At 43.5% G+C, this 17,875-nt stretch overlaps 1 protein-coding gene across 6 annotated transcripts in view; it reads right to left on the bottom strand.

The window, feature by feature from the left end:
• myo18ab (myosin XVIIIA b) overlaps positions 1-17,875 on the bottom strand; it is a 155,784-nt gene that overhangs the window by 91,598 nt on the left and 46,311 nt on the right. For all 6 annotated transcript variants that reach the window (XM_079272197.1, XM_079272199.1, XM_079272194.1 and 3 more), the window contains 10 exons: positions 16,702-16,878; positions 15,289-15,499; positions 13,791-13,933; positions 13,597-13,697; positions 13,248-13,311; positions 12,433-12,577; positions 4,191-4,361; positions 3,617-3,707; positions 1,412-1,604; positions 463-549 (listed from right to left, as the gene is read on the bottom strand). In XM_079272197.1, the coding sequence (XP_079128323.1) occupies positions 463-549; positions 1,412-1,604; positions 3,617-3,707; positions 4,191-4,361; positions 12,433-12,577; positions 13,248-13,311; positions 13,597-13,697; positions 13,791-13,933; positions 15,289-15,499; positions 16,702-16,878 (1,383 nt within the window). The remainder of the gene's footprint in view (positions 1-462; positions 550-1,411; positions 1,605-3,616; positions 3,708-4,190; positions 4,362-12,432; positions 12,578-13,247; positions 13,312-13,596; positions 13,698-13,790; positions 13,934-15,288; positions 15,500-16,701; positions 16,879-17,875) is intronic.

The following is a 17,875-nucleotide window of genomic DNA, read 5'->3' as shown; positions in this document are numbered from 1 at the left end:
TTTCCCCACTAACAATTCGAATGGGCTTCGCTTTTAGAGGCCAACTGATGAGTAGAGAGAGAGAGAGGGACCCTCTCAAGCCAACAAGAGGGAAACAAATCACAAACTTGTATCCAATTAATTTCCTGACGTGGGACGAATTCCAAAAGGAAACGGCGCAAATTAGAAGAAAATGAGACACAATCACAAAGGGCCAAACTAATTGGATGGAAGCAACAGGCCTGGCAAAGCATACAAATGTGCCCGGTGTGCTTTTGTCATTATTTAAGGTTAAACATTTCATTTGGCACAATGTCAGGAAGTGTAAACAGCAAACAGCTGGCAGGTGAACAGTGAAATAACATGTTTTGTAGAGCCCATCCCTCTTTCTGGGGGCAGGTTACAACACAATGACGTCACATGCACACACAGAGAGAGAGATGCCTGAAACAGACACAGTGGAGCGATGCTTCTTGTGCTTACCAGAGCTTGGCTTGAGGCGTGGTCAATAGCTGCTACAGACAGTGAGGTACTGGACTCTATGTCATCTAAAGCAAGCTCTATGTTTTCCTAGGTGCAGGAGGGATAAAGGCTTAGGTTAGTAACCTACAGGAGATGAGATCATCAATGGATCAACAGGCGGTTATGAAATGAGCCATTACTGCACTGGATCGGGTGAGTGTACATTTGATTGAAATAATATTTCTTATTTGATTTTGCAAAGCAATATAATGAAGCTGATTTGTCTTTGAATGTGTCTATATCGATCCATGCAGATAGTTTTATGATATCTGTCTCTGAGATATCAGCTTCCACCCAAAACAATGGAGATGCATGGAATCCAGGATAACCCCAAGACTCTGATGTGAACAGTCTTCATTGGAACTATACCAAACTGTTGAACGCAGTGGCTGCGATCAAATAGTGAAAAGAAGACGTCCTATGTCTTTTCCTAACCTCTTCTCCCCCTTGTGAAGAGAACCACAGTGCTCAGCAAATCAGACACACTGATGGTTTTTTGGTGTTTTTTAGCAACTTTAGCAAATGTGAACCACAGGAAGTGAGTAGGCTACAGTGATATCAAGATTGCCACTTAATGCTTCCGGGTCATTTAACTCAGTTAGGAACCTTCCTCAGCAATAAGACTCTCCGATGTGTTCTGTGGATCGTCTAGAGCTGCTAAATGTCATTTTCCAATGCCATGCACACCAATCCACCGTATCGGGGTCTATTGGCATCTGAAAACACAAACTATCTGCATGGGTAATGTCACTCGAGCGGAGAAAGTAAATAAAAAGAACATCTATCATTTTGTTTACCATTGACTTCATTTAACTGAGAATATTTCCACTTAAGATAGAGAAGATCTAATGTGTTAATATGTGTATGTTCTGTCCATGCTTATTGTTGAGCTCTGTCGGCCCAGCAGCACCTCCTTGTATCTCTCCAGCTCCTGGACGAAGGTGCGTTCATGGAACAGGGTTTGCAGCCTCTCCTGGGTGTAGTTGTGGCAGAGCTCCTCAAACGTGGCTCCCCGCTGCTGCTGAGCCAGCCGAGGGTTCTGGAAACCCGGAGTGTCCACGATCAGCAGGGAGCACAGAGAGTGCTGACTGGACTTCAGAGCCCTGAGGGACACACACATATCATGAAGCTTTGACACTGGGAAGCTGCTGATTTGTCCAAAGACATTGAATTTACAATGATATAATACAGAGAAACAGGTTCAGCTTTAACCACAGACTGTGTATGAGAAGTAGACGTAGTCTTCATGACGTCACCCATTGGTTTGTGGACTGTCGCTTTGAAGCTGACCTTGAAATTGCTGATCATATAAAAGAACAAAGGCTACGGTGGCCCGGAGGGTCGAAACAAAACGACATTTACGAAAATGTTGTGTTTTGACCCTCCGGGCCACCGTTAGAGACAGCCATATCAAGACAATTACAAAATCAGCCTCCTATCACCTGAAGAATATATCAAGGATCAGAGGACTTATGTCTCAACAGGATTTGTAAAAACTTGTCCACGCATTTATCTTCAGCAGACTGGACTACTGTAACGGTGTGTTTACAGGTCTCTGTAATAAGTCCGTCAGAAAGCTGCAGCTGATTCAGAACGCTGCAGCTCGAGTCCTCACTAAGACCAGGAGGGTGGATCACATCACTCCAGTTCTGAGGTCTTTGCACTGGCTTCCTGTCCAACAAAGAATTGACTTTAAAATCCTGCTGTTGGTTTACAAAGCACTGAATGGTTTAGGGCCAAAATACATCTCTGATCTGCTGCTACCTTATGAACCATCCCGACCCCTCAGGTCGTCTGGGACCGGTCTACTTTCTGTTCCCAGAGTCAGAACTAAACATGGAGAAGCAGCGTTCAGTTTTTCTGCTCCACATATCTGGAACAAAGTCCCAGAAAGCTGCAGGTCTGCTGAGACCCTCAGCTCATTTAAATCAAGATTGAAGACTTTTCTGTTTGCTGCTGCCTTTAATTGAACCACATTCAAGGATATTAATCAATTTCCTGCATTTCTGCATTTTACTACTGTATTTTATTTCTTGCACTGTTTTTTAATTGTTTTTAAATCTCCTTTTCTTTTGCCTTATGTTTTGATGCTTTTAATGGTTTTATGTGAAGCACTTTGAATTACCTTGATGTTGAAATGTGCTATACAAATAAACTTGCGTTGCCTTGCCTGTACACTGTTACATCTTTTCAAGAAGGAAATGTTGCAGAGCATTTTTACAGTCACACAAGAAGTGAACTTCCACAGTTAGAGCTGATATCTGTGAGTACCACTGTGTGTGCAGGGTTTACCAAAGAACTGCAGCTGACCATTTTCAGACAAATCTGTACAATGTGAATGAAAGAACAAATAGTTTCACAGCCACCCGTACAACACTGGCAGGACTAATGTTACTGCAAAGAGGAAGATTCAAACAATAGGGCCGTGCTGCAGACTGTGTGTACCATACACAGTAAAACTATTTGTTTTTAAAGCAGTACATGCTAACCTTATTAAAGCTTCAACAAACATTTCAGATATTTGGTCAAATCTGAAATGTGCAACCAAATGTTGTTGCTTTGAATTAGAAAAACGGATGAAAGGAAATCACTCGAGTTCTTCTGAAGGGAATTGACATAACAGTCAATAGATGCGCTCTGAAAGGAGCTGAAGTGGAACCATGTTCAGACTGCAGCCAAATCGCAAATCACATACAGAAGACAGACTGTCCTCACTGCTATTTGCAAGTGTTCAGATGGTATTTGTGTGTACCAGACATCAACAGCCTATGTACATGGGTTGCTGTGGTAAAACATATGCGTCAGTAACTACGTGGCTGCACTGGTGATGCAGCTTTCCAGCACAGAAGCATTTGTCCTCCAAACAATGGCGCTGTTGAGCGGCGCTGCAGAACTCTTCTGTTGCACCAAACAATCTCGAAACAACGAAACCTAAACTTACGCATCGGCCGACACCGAGTACCGATCGGATACCAGTGAGTTCAAAACTAGTTTTGTTTTTTAGAGAAAGAGACTTCGAGTCAGAACTGTTTTTAATAATTATCATGAATGATTTTTGAAAAAGAACTCCAAATAGGATCAAAATAATAAAATAACATATTTGGAATATTCTTGCCTGTTAATTAGGGAGATGACAAGAGTGAAGAGCTCCGAGTAGAGTCCGGATGCCATGGCCTCTAAACACTCCAGAGCTGTGACCTTAGAGCCTGAGAGACAAGAGATCAGAGCCAACAAGAAGCAGATGAAGGACCTGACCGTCTACAGCTTCTACACCTTCTACACCCTCTGCTCAGGTCAGTGCAGGTGTTTCAGAGGACTTTTCTCCAAGAACTTGTGCTTTTATCTGAAACCTAGGAAACAATCCTAGACAACAACCACCTACGGATGACTGTCAAACCTCAACTAGTGTTGGGTACAGACCTAAATGTGTTTAGCACTTAGAAACGTCAATTACCAAAAGCTGGCATCAAAAGTCATATTCTTCGTTTGTTGTTTCACTAAAGATTTCCAGATTGAAATCATCACTTGAGACTATATCTTATCCCCACACAAACAAGTGAGTCTGAATCAATGGTACAGTACATATGATCCTAATTAAAGTGCACTTCTCCAAACTGTTCATCATATCAGGGGGAGGACAACCACAACTCAACCAATCAGATGTTCTGTGAAAAGCCAACAGTTTGTACCTGAGCTGTCCCCGTGGCCGGCCTCGTCCGGTCCTCCTCTGAAGGAAGTGGAGTGCTGCAGTCCTTTAGCCCGGTGCTTAAAGATAGAAGAGGACAGCTCCTCCAGGGTGCAGCCCAGCAGGTAGGCCGCCTTCTGGGCCCATTCGTGACGGGCAAACTGCCTCCGACCCGCTGAAACGGAAGTCAGAACATGTTTGAAATAGAAAAAGATATGCAACATGGACCTGAGGAGGAAAGTTCATGAAGATACCAAATGCAGAAAGATGAAGAGGGCAGAGGAAGAACAAGGTCCAAAGGATGGTTGAATGTGAGGTTTCTGTCAGCTGCTTAGTGCTTGTATCTTTGTGAGCTAGAACTATAACGTATCAACTGTAGGCTCAGTCTTCAACCCACAGAGCCTGTGTCCATCCATAGGAGCTATTCTCCGTGTGTGCTGACAGAAGTGGAGCACTGTGGGACCAATGTTACAGCTGGCAGCTGAGGTGTTGAGTCATACTTGATGTTGACTTTCTTTCCATCAACAGAACATTTGATGATTTGTAAACTGTACTGTAAACACAACAGGCCTGGTTCAGAAGTTCGTGCTGTGCATCACAATGCCATCAGATGGCATCCATGTATAGAGCAGCGTACTACAAATGACAGACTGACAGGAAATGAGGAAGAATTTCATGGAACTAACTACCCAGGCAAAAAAATGCTTTACTTTTTTCTATTTAAAATATACTGACATTTTCAATAGTACACTGCAAATATACTATCAAAGAACTGTACTTTCTGAAAACGTATAAAAAGTATACAAAAGTCACGCTTTCACCTACTTACATTAAGTTGTTCCAATTTAGCACACAAAAATATACTAAATATACTTAAAATTGTGCATAACTACTATTTAATCACAACTAAAATATATTAAGTGGAAAATAAGTTGTTCCAAAATAGCACTCTTTAAGTATACTGATGATTAGTAGGGCTTCAAGTATAGTCAAGTATGCTAAAATGAAATATGCTGAGCATATTTATTTTTCACCTGGGTAACGTTTCGTCCAGGGTACACATGACACCTACATCTGTTTCAACTACAGCCACTTTAACCATGCTGCCCATTGAAAGTGGCAGAAAACTAGGAGAGAAATGAAATGCCATTCATCATGTCATAATTGTACTGTAATAACAGCTGGAGGCACTGCCAATTGGTTGGATTCAATTGAAAATCGAAATGTGCTCAAGAATTCACATAAGTAATAAAAGTACAATTAAAATGCATCATTTCAATGAGTTCAGAGACAAACTAATGTTGGCTGCAGAGCCACAAACAGATGGCTTTGTAAAAAGAAAAGTGATATTTCTTTTCCTTACATGTATTTGGGAAGGTGGTCCTGGGAAATAACGTAGCAATCAGAAAGGGGCCTTCAGTTACAGAAGCCTGAGAAGCACTATGGCCGTATTCATGAAGCTGGCTGGTGCAATGAGTTGCTCCTAGCGATGCCATTCGATGAAGAATCGTAGTATTATGACGTTTTCTTCACAAAGCATCTCAGCCCTTAAAGAGGAGGGAGGAGGACTTTTAAGAGTCTGAAGAGTTTGTGAAGCAGAGGAGAGAATGGTGGACAGACAGAGAGAGAGAGAGAAATCTCCAGACTTGAATGAAACTACAGATAACAATGTGTGCGGTCCATCACGTTAGAGATGTCCTCACGTCTCTCACCCAACACTGGAACAGAAATGAACGTGACCACGACAATGTTGGCTGGTTCATAGATTTACATGCAGACTGATGCTGCTCCTTCTAGAGACTGAAACTGATGGAAGTTGATATAAAGTAAGCCTATGGCTTCAATGTATTCAACAGACATCAAATAGTTTTCAGAACTCCACCATGTCTGAATAGAGACTAGTCTCTGTGATCTATCCATCTCTCTGTCCTTTCTAGGCCCATCAGCACCAAGAGTGCATTCATTAGATCTTTTGGATCAACCAATCACAGCTCTTTGAAAGAATGCGTCATACCCATCACCGTGCCAGCCACACCTCCTCAGTGAGGGAAAGGTTTCTGTCCCTTCCTTCCCTGAATCACTCCTGATGTAGAGATGTTGCGGCTGAGTGAGGAGCTCTGACAGGATTCTCATGGTCGGGAATACGACCACTGCACCAATGAAAACCTTCACAGAGATGATGCTGGTTTATATGGGTGAGTCTAAGCATGTGAAATAATTGACTCCAGCACCGTTCGTCACACTAACCACATACAGCTCTCTGTCCCTCATGTTGCCTCTTAAACAGGCCCATCAACATCAAGATCTCACCTCAAAGATATACTTTCTTTTTACAAATCGCTGAGATTGCTCTGGCGAATGGTTAACTTGTCAAAGTCAATTTACCAGCAGGGATGCACCGATCAGACTGTTTCAGTCCTGGTAGCACTTTGGGGATCAGCTGGTACCGAGAACTGATCTGATGCCAGTGTTTCATTCATCAGCTGTAAGTGTGGGAGAGACTGAGGTCATTCTGGTCTGTGTGGGGAAACATCAGGCTCCACTTAAAGGTTGTAAAAAAGATGTAAGGAATTCAATGAATACATAGAATGTACTGAATTGTTATTCATTGTTAAAATAACACATCATACACCAGTAACGAGGTAACAAAGAAAATTCAAGTGTGAACACTTTCAAAGCAGCAACAAACGGTCAAAACGTAAACAGGAATTAAAATCCCACTCAATGTATCTAGCATATACACATAGAACTGAATTGAATAGATCGGAAATGAACAGTACCAGCATGGGTGCATCCCTATTTACTCGTCACAAGGACTGCTATGGAGCCTGTGGAAACCACTGTTGAGTGTTTCCTGTGGCTCTGGTGGAGTTGTGTCCAGTCTGAGAAGACACTAATGTAACATCTGTTGAACATCTGGGCTTAGAGATTTAAAACTGGTGTTTTCTATGGTATGCGGTGGAAAATACACTGAAATCAAACTCAACAACTCAGATTTAGATCTTTGCTAATCACTGTTGATCACACCCTGACTATCAGTCTGCATGAGGAGTGCATCTCCATTTGGTCTGGACGAGATTCAAAGCCCGTGTTTTAGAGGGAACCAAGGCAACATGGCAGCCTCCTCAGCCAACCAATCAAAGAGCTTCTCGACACAGAGCCAGAGAATCAGCAGGGGCCCCTGCCAAGCAGAAACGTCACGGGGATACACGGGGTAAGCTGGGAAATAAAAGTTCTGTGGAAGAAAGTCAAGACACGAACTGGAGAAGTGAAAATGAACACGCTTTACTTTGCTTTAGAGAATGTGTTGTACTGTGACAGCGCTCGGGAGTTGAATGTGGGCGACGCGGGGAGGCATCAGAGAGAGCCTTAAAAGGACAGTTCTGATCCCCGTGATTTTCATCTCACGGAAGAGAAAAGGGTGAGAGAGGGAGGGGAAGAGTCGTCACGAGGCAAACACGACAACACAAGAGAGAGGCAGATGAAGAGAGGAGGGGGAGGAGGAGCAGAAACAATACAAATGCTAATGTCTTCAGGCCTGGGAGGAATGATAAAAGCATTAAGACATAAAGTACAAACAAGAGAGCCTCTGAAATCAACTTTATTTGAAGTGAAAAACAGTCAACAGCTTGTGTGTTCTTTTTTCTATTACCTTGATCTCCGTCTGCATTTGATAGGGCACAGCATGCAAACATGCAAGCAAAGAAAGGAGGTTAGAGATAACACACTTCATAGATTCATCAATTCACAGCCACATACACACCAGCATTAAACTGCACTGGCACCAGCAGCATGCTTTGGAAGAGCAAGCTGAGAAGTTAGACAGGTCACTGTAGGATCAGGCTTGTATCAGAGGATGGACTACCACGAGGCCCCAGACAAAGACAAAACACTCAGCTGAAAGAATGGAGCAGCCAGCGCACACGGAACACTTTCCATATCTCACTGTTGTTGTTCTGTTCAAGCCACGAGATAGACTTTGTCCCAAGACTGTTGTCATGTTGATGCAGGTTGACAACAACTATGCGTCTAAGCCAGGCATGTCCAAAGTCCGGCCCGCGGGCCAATCACGGCCCGAGGTCAGATTTTATACGGCCCGCGCCTTCTGTCTTAAAATGCATTATTTATGGCCCGCCAGCACAGTCAAAACGGAATGAATAAATCATACAAATTCAACATGCAATTCCTATTGTTACCTCATGGTGGCAGCACCACTCTGTAACTGTCTGGCTGTTTGAAATTGGCTCTGACCCTTGAACTGTCATGGCTACGGCAAGTAAAAAAAGGAAAGTCGATAATGAGGGCCGCCGCTTCCAGGAGAGGTGGAGATCGCAATATTTTTTTCACCGAAAACCGAAACAACTGTGTCTCCCTAATTTGTCATGAGACTGTTGCCTTGTTTAAGGAATATAATGTAAAGAGACACTACGAGACCAAACGTGCTAATGCTACAACAAGCTATCAGAGAGTGTATGTGCTAGAAAAGTGAAGCAACTCCAAGATAACTTGGCCACACAGCAGCGGTCCCTTTCACATGAAAACATCATCAAAGTAAGCTGCGGAGTGGCCGTGGTAATTGCTAAACATGACAAACCTTTTACGGAATGTGAGGTTATCAAAGACTGTGTTATGAAAATAGCAGAAAACATTTGCCCCGAGAAGAAGACAGAGTTTGCTAATGTTTGCCTGGCTCGTAACACTGAAGAGCTATCATCAGATACGAAGAGACAACTTGATTTTTTTCGTGAGCCTGTTTCATGTGTGTTGAATTTAAATGTTAGACAACTTTTCATCACCCTCACTAAGTCATATTTAAGATTGTCTTGAGGTGAGAATATTGATCGGTTCCTATGTAATTAGCTTTTAGATGGCTTGTTCTTTGTTATCTGACTTTCAAGATGTGAAAGAAAGGCAGAATAGTTGTTGAGATGTGTTCAGACATGAATGCTTACATTTGGTTACATTGCTATTTGCTGTCATTGAAAATAAAATGATAAAATAACAATGTATGTATAGGCTACTTGTATTGTTTAAAATAATGTCAGCAGGGACTGTTGGCCCTTGGGCATTTTCACATTATCAAATTTGGCCCTCTTTGAAAAAAGTTTGGACACCCCTGGTCTAAGCTCAGCGAGCTGTGCTGAGTGAGGAATCTTTAACATAGCCATGCAAGAAGTCTTTGTGTGTGTATGTTTCAAGTTGCTCCTGCAGTGTTTCATAGCAGAGGAGAGCACCTGGACTTAACATCAGAAGAAATGAATCGACCTGTAGAACACATAACATGAACCTTAAGGGGAAAAGACCAAAAGCACTCTCTGCCACAGCAAAAGCCAAGTGTTGAGTGTGGATACAGTTTGAGCCATCAGCTACAAGCTTCATCAACAGAAGCAGCAGGATCTGGGTGGTGAGGAAGACCTGTCTCCAAGGAGCACCACACTATAGCGCCCACCAGTTCACCAGAATGTTTCGACTCAAAGTCAACTTACTGGCTTTCTCTTGAGCGTTTGATATCAACTCTGCCATCGGACTCTTGTGTTACAATGGCGGCGAGTGAGGACAAAGTTCATAAGCTGCAGGACAAGCGAGCATTTTGAATTCCCCGGGAAACAGGAGATAAGTTGGTTATTCACTTAAATCAAGATTCAACATGATGATCTACCTTGATTTGGGTTTTTATTTGATAACCACTAATTATTAAAACTATTTGTAGAAAGGAAGTCGATTTCTGACTCACTTGCCCGACCAAGCAAGAGAACACAAACATTGCCTTGTGACACTGAGCCCTCCCATGGTTAATGAGCAAACCCATGAGGACTGTGATGGGATTCAAAGCTCCAGAATGAGTGGAGCTTCAGTTAAGATTGATTTGTCAACTGCTGTTATGAATGTCAAGAATATGATATGACAGCCTGGGACAGCCTGAACTCCACGACTAACTGTCATTCTGTAGCGATTTAAGGATTTTTAATCTCCAATCTCACAAATCTGTCTGATACACGGGAATCAAGGCAAAAGTCATGCAGACCCACGGACTCATTATGTTCACAGTTTGGTGTGGGACTAGTTGACTGGCCAGCAGAGAACCTGAGCTCAACCCCAGTTTACACCTTTGGGATGAACCAGGACACCGACCGTCATCGGCACAAACATGGCCGAGTGTGAGCAAATCCCTGCAGCCAGGCTCCAACATCTGGTGGACAGACTTCTCAGAACTATCACACAGACATCTCATACTCCACAACCTGGACAAATGAAACCAAGATGATCTGCATGCTACACACCACTAGGGTGAGAGCATGTCCCTTTAGGTTAACCCACATTTCCCACACTACAAACTCTGCGTGTGGTTCAACAGCATGTGAAGGAAAACCCTGTAGTCCTGGTTGTTGTTACAGTCATGCTGCCTACAGACAGTCAAGCCTGACACCTAGAGGCAGTTGTTAGGAAGTCAACGCCAGTCGGATATTTTCTGCTATTCTCTTTTGAGGATAAGAAAGAACCATTTTTTGCCCTCCACCAAAACGCTGGTGACTTGAAAGCATGCTAAGCTTAACAGCAGCATGTTCAGGCACCCAATAGATTTGACTCTGCACACTATGTATACAGTTATTGTTGTTTATTCAACTCTGTTGTTAGTGGTGTTGTCTGATTGGACTGCACCTGTTTCTGTGACTGTGTCCTTTGGTAAATGCTGCCGCTCAGTGAGTCCTCAGACCACAGCTTTACAGCAGCCCACTGCTCCTGATGCTCAGGATGGCTTCAATGCAGAGGTCACAGTTCATGTATGTAGGCCTATGTGTTAATGGGAATCATACAGTGTCACAAAAGTAGCATTTATTGCATGGCTATGAAATCGGATGACATATTTCACAGGTGTTCACATTATTGTGTCTCCCCTGCATAGACTGGACTCAGAACTAGCCAGTCTCACCCTGGAGTAGAGCACTGAGCCTTCAGCTGTCTGTGCCTGCAGAATGTATTTAATATCTGTCATATACTGATCACCCAGCCCTAACGTGTGGTTGAGTGAGAATAATGACCAACATCTCTGACCTGTTCATTGAATTAAACGCCTTGCAGCAGGACAGTAAATGGACTTCACAGTGCTTTTGGTCTTTCCCGTCCATGAAAAACACCACTGGGTCATTGAATGAAAAAGGATGATCAGTCCTCATGTTATACTGAGCATGGACCAACAGGAGATGAACACACCAGGTGAGGCTTGACACAGCTTCTGCGATATGATTCAGAGAAAGACAAAAGACATGACATGCATGTCTTTTGTTAAAAACATCACAGTAATCCCTTCATCTACCAGCTTTATATACATACACACTCAAAGACTTGTCTTTGATGACAAAGTGTCATTCTCCCTTACAAGATGAGAACACACACATTTGGTCATTTAGGGAGGAAGAGCCGGTCCAGCCGGGCCTTCAGGCCCTCTGAAGGTTGAACCCCGCCCACTAAATAGTTGTGGTCCTTGCTGGGTATATTTGGCAACATCTCATTGTGCCACAATGGGTCTTTCTCTGGTTTGACCTGTCATCCTCTCAAAGGTCTCCACACCTTGACTCGATAGGCCTGGGTGAGACTGGTCTCTTCATTGTGACCTTTGTAATCTGATCATACCAGGACGCATTCACTGTCAAGTCTGAATGCTTTGGGATCTGATCAGCCAGACCACATTGTGAGGTGGCCTGGCTCACATCGAGTTCAGATCTCAGTGAGTGTGGACAGCATGTGGACTCAATCCACTTATCAAACACAGCTCTCCACCATCTTCCTCCCACACAGGAGAGCAAAGGGAAGAGAGGAGAGCTGCTGTCTCAGTCTACATACATAATCAACATTTCCTGATTCTGCTGCTTCAAAATAAAAGCTTTCAAATGACAGAATAGCAGGCAGACTTTTAATGTAAAGGGCTCATCCACTGTTTTACAGTGCTTTGACCACGGAATATATCCTTTCACTGTCTGATCAGGCATTGAAGTGTAAAGTATGGACACACATATGTGGACACAGCCGAGTTCTCATCTGGTGCAGCTGATCACAAAAGTGGCATTGAAAAGACGAGTGTAACCAGGGCCTTGGTCAATGCTACAGTGCTGCTGTGGAGCACCAGAAGCACAGTCAGGGACACAGATGTTCTCTTCATGCACCGACCAGTACATACAATGGGACAATCTTCCAGTCACGTACTCAAGATTTGATGCATTTGCAGTCAGTCGGCTGGGAGTTCTTACCTTTAGTGGCTCCTGCGGCCCCCAAGTGGTAAACGGCCCCCAGGATGAGCCACAGGGCCTTCTGCTCCTCACCAGAGATGCCCAGCACCTTCATGGCTGCCTGCAGCTTGGTGAACTGCTGCGAGGCTCGCTGCTTGTCTTCAGGCTGGAGAGGATATGAGCAGATCAAACTGACAGGAAGTGGAAATGTTGCAGCCGCAATCAGCGGCTTCCATATATTCATTTCATTCATAAATACCATAGAGGTTGGAGTCCGGCCGATATATTGGCTGATATGAGCTTATTGCAGATCACGCCCTGCTTTCATTCATTCTGATTCCTTCTCTCCCTCTCGCGTTTCTTGTTGCCCTCTCTCTTTCATTTGTTATTGAGTCATTGTGGGTTTTTTCAAATGATGTCATTTGTATTTTCACATGCTGTCTGCGGGTACATATTTGTGTCCTATGTTTTGTAAATCAATAACATCTGTTGTTAGAAAATAAACTAAAATATGAACGATCTTATTGCTGCATCTGTATTGCCATATATGTCAGCTAATAAATGACAATAAAGTGAAGAATATATATAAATGCTTGATACATGTTCTGAAAGCAGGTCAACAACATTTATTTCTCAGCTGTGCTGTCCACTACATTCTTGATCGCAATTGTGAAAAACAAAAAAAAGGAACCTCATCAAAAATGTGTATCAATTGATGGGTTGTGGAGAGAAAATGAATTCCAACCGATATACAGTATCGTCATATGATTTTTTTATAGACATTGGTATTGGCCTTTAATATAGGGCTCAGCTAAATACATGTAGAAGATATGTACCTTAGAATGTGGGAGGATCCCAAAAGCACTGTTCTCAGCCAGGTGGTTAAAGTGCAGCTCCGTTCTGGAGGAGAGGAGGAGAGAGGTACTGGGATCAGCCTCAGGAGGTTGTTGTGCAGGAATTTCAACAAAATTTCTTTTGATTTAGTTCATCAACACTAAAAATCTGTTTTTTTGAGGTCAGTGACTTTTGACCACTGAATTCTAATCAGTTCATCCTTGAGACGGACGGAGGGACGGATGGAAGCAGACGCATGAAAAACATCACACAAAAAGGAATGCCTTGGGAAAGGAAAGAGTCCGTCTTCATGCTATTCATATTGCTGACATGACGTGCTAGAGGAGTCACCTCAGGCTGCTGTCGGCTCCGGCCATCATGTAGTAAAAGACGTTGAAGGTGGACTCTGCCTCGGGTCGTTTGCTCACCCTCAGTTTCTCCAGCAGCATCGTCTAAGCAGGAGGAGACAGCATGAGTCAGACGGTGCTGCTATGATATCCTCAGTACAGCACATCTGCGTGTGTGTGTGTGTGTGTGTGTGTTACCTGGATGGAGGCAGAGGCCACCTGCCCAGCCTGGTCAAAGTCCAGGGACACTACGTGGGAGAAGCGGCTGGCGTTGGTGTTCATAGAGGTGGAGCTGTTGCCAAAAGCCTCCAGGATGGTGTAGACCGCCTGCCACTTCTCAGCTGGGTCAGCAGAACAATGTCAAAGTGGATCTCATTATGTGTTCAGAGGGATCAGTACAAACCTTTGAGTGAGGATGCAGCACTCTGTCTTTCACTAAATACTGGAGCAGTTTGTCTCCATCTGGGGTGGACGGACTTTCAGAATGCTTTAAATAATCTAGAATATGGCTTGAGCATATTTCGAATCATTTGCACTGTACGTCCATTGCTCATCGTGGTTTAAACACGAGATCTCGAAACATTTAGTCAAATGACCTCTGACTTAACCTCAGAAACCAATATTTTACGATTTCCGCCTGTTCTGTTCATAACATCTTCATATTAGACAGATTTACATATTTTACATTTGCATGATCATCCATGAACAGAAACTTATACTTACCTACATATTTACACATAACATCATAATATTCAAGTGGCACTTAGGCCATACACATCATTAGAGTTTAAAGGTTGAACGCTTTGAATGAACACAGGTGAACAAGTACTGTCCTTTGTTAGTGCCTCCACGTATTCCACCTCGACAACTTCAATTCATCTTCTGGGAATACAAATATCGTTTCTATAGTATACAATATAGTATTGCAACCTGGGCCTTATTTTCATAGTTTTGGTCGAGAAAGCCGAGGTGAACAGTAAAGTTATTAAGCAAACATCCATCACAGCTTATAGAAGCACCACCTGCTTCCCACCACAGCTGTGCAATGAGAGGTTAACAGTGACGCGTCTGGTTGGTTGTTACAGTTTTACCTCCAAATAAAGTGCATCTCTTCCCACTGCAGTGATACAACACAATACAAATCAACGTGCAGGTGCTGTATGACGACTTATCTACTTATCTGTTCTATCTCTGCATGTTCTATCTACAGAGCACTTCACGGTCAGGCTCAGGCTTATGTAGCTGATCTACTTCGCCCCTATTCACCCGCCCGCACTCTCAGGTCAAATGCTCTAGGTCTTCTGTCAGTCCCACGCACACGATGTAAGAGCCGTGGTGACCGAGCCTTTGAGGCAGTGGCCCCGAGGCTCTGGAATGCTCTGCCTGCAACTCTACGCCTCGCAGATACTGTGGATACTTTTAAAAAACAGCTAAAAACCCACCTGTTTAGGCTGGCGTTTGAGTAAAAACCCATGTCCTAGACCTGCTCTTAACATTTGTTTTACATTTTTATTTTATTTTTTATTTTTCTCTGTGTATGTAATTTATTGACCCTAGGGTCACATTGTGTTTTTTATGCTTTTAAATGTCTGCTCTGTTAAGCACTTTGTGATGTTATGTCTGTGAAAAGCGCTCTATAAATAAAATTCATTCATTCATTCATGTATTTATGTGATGACTCCGTCTGTAGGCTCACCAGAGAAGATTTTGCCCGTGCTGCCGGCGATGGAGACCAGGTACTGGACCAGGTGCTGGCAGTTGGTGGTCTTGCCGCTACCGGACTTGCCCAGCAGCACGATGGACTGATCCTGCCGGGTGGTGAGCAGGTTGCGGTAGGCGGACTGGGCCACAGAGTAGATGTGAGGTGCAGAGTCCTCACGCCGGCAGCCTTTGAACATGTGCATCACCTGGTGCCAAAGACACACACAGCGAATCAACAGGACGCTGATCGACTGGCTTCTCCTCCAACTACAGCTAACAGCCTATCAGAAGAAGATGGTTTCAAAAGAGTCTCTAGAATGACTCAGAGATGTTTCTGGTGGAGTGGTCTGTCCCCCCGCTGAGCCCCAGATCAGCACCAGTGAATCTTCAATCCTTTATTACAAACCAGTTTTCCGTCTCTTTTCCATGGAGGTGACCCCACATCTCTGCTCTCCATATGTCTGGTAAGAGACGTTAACGTTATGGAAATGTACCCGAACATTCTACATTCAAAGCTTCGAGGTTTTAGAATGAAGCTTCAAATGTCTGTTGTCAAATTTTGTGAAGTCATCACCTTAAGAAATATGATTTTGTGCTATTGTGGTGATAGAAATGTAATTTATGCTTCTGTTAGATTGCTGCTACACCGCCCCGTTAACACAGGTATTTTCCTCGCTGTGGAAAGTGGGAGAAAATGTGCTACAAAGCCACACTGAATGATTTAAGATTGTCAACGTTATGAATGAAGCGTTGAGTTGTTCAGTATGGTCCTATTGATGGATATGATTAGGACTGTGATTAGATAATGTTAAACAGAACAGGATGCTGTATGTTGTGGCACCACGCAGTCATTTCAAAGGAGCTGTTGTTAGAGGAGACATAACGATGGAATAGATCGTTTTTGGTCTTTTATAAATGTTTATTCACAGAACTTTAACTGTGTGGCTCGCAGAAAACTTAATGGTTCTATTTCAAAGCTTTATCAGGGGTGAGTGACAAGCCGCCGCCCCCTGGCCATCTCCAGTGACCATGATTGGACAATATCAAAATAGTTTGAGGTAGAATTAGATTAGATTAGAAAACGTTATTAATCCCCATTGGAGAAACTCAGTACTCATACAGACTCAGAATTCACTGTTCTCACACAGTCTAGAACACATTTAAGACATTTCACATGACTTTACTGTAGAACTGCCTGATTAATGCTCTTTACTACTTTTTTTAGGTTTTCTATTTGAGCCGAGAGCAACTTGTCTGATGAACAAGAGCTCCACTTTAATGAGGCAAAGTTAAAGTTCTTGGGCTTGAATTGTTCTGCTCGTGCTATTCAAAGGACATAGACACCCACACATGATATGCCATTCCAAAACCATGGGCACGACAAGAGTATCATCAGTCTCACACTTACCTTCTCAGAGTACATGGAGGGTGTGCTTAGTGGGTTGATGACCACCGTATTGGTTCCAGCGTAGGTGTGGATGAGGTTGCCTCCATAGCGCTGCCTCAGGCAGTGCATCACACTGGATTCATTCAGATAGAGCAGTGAAGCCAGGTCCTCTGATCGGTTGCAAGACGGAGGGTTGGCCTGCACACAGAGAGAGAGATGAAGATGATGCCATTCAACGAGTCACAGAGAGACGGGTACCCAGATACACCCATGGACTGGTCATTTAGACTGGAGCTTGGATACAACATGTCTGAGGTCCAGTGGTCGCTTAGACCTGTCGTATCCAGTGGTACTGTAGGGTAATCCAGGGACAAAGTCAGGGGCACCAGAGGAGTGATGACACCCCAGAGGAAACACACGTCCTTCTCTTTCTTGAAGCTTAACCGCCTCTACGTTTGCATGTGTTTCATCAAACTGATGCTTCATACAGCTGGAGGTGCACCATCATGACCAATGCTGTCCTATTGGAGACCGCAGTGACAAACTCATTTGAAATAATAACCCTTCTGCCATCACACGTATACGTTGCATACACAACTCTGTGGAGTACCTACACCTCCCTCCTTTGATTGAATACGGTTTGTGTCATTTCATATTTTGTTCTTGTCAGCAAATCCCATGTGCAGACCCAAAGCACCACTGTGTTAGTCCAGAGCAGCATGCACCTCTATAGCTCCTAGGAAGTGAATTGAATATTAATATAACAACAAAGTCTATTTAGAGGTCAGGAAGAAGGAGGTCTTCTATTCGGAAGCTTTCTGCTTGTCATCAGCTATGCTGTTAATGCATAGAGGGCCCTCTTCCCAGTACACTGATCGTGATTCTGTAGATTCTCAGACAGACCATTAAACAGGAGGTCTATGACATCATCACACCATCAACTAAATGACGCTGACTTTTTTTGTCCTCTGGGTCCTGATATTTAGAGCCTTACAGTCAAAATCTTGGCAACGACATGAAGAACATAGTTGCTTTGTTCCACTAAACACATCTTCAGAGATTTTAGAAACGTCTGATTGGGAAAAGCATTGTGGCCAAGTAAGCAAATGTTAACAACTACCGAACTTCCCAACTGTCCTGTCTGACCCGTCCTCCACCTGTCCCCTCCTGCTGGCTGGCAGAGTCCTCTGAGGCT

Source organism: Melanostigma gelatinosum, assembly GCF_949748355.1.
Source record: "Melanostigma gelatinosum genome assembly, chromosome: 7".
In the NCBI taxonomy this organism is placed as follows: Eukaryota; Metazoa; Chordata; class Actinopteri; order Perciformes; family Zoarcidae; genus Melanostigma; species Melanostigma gelatinosum.
Note: the sequence above shows the minus strand (reverse complement) of the source record. Positions and strands in the feature narration are given on the sequence as shown.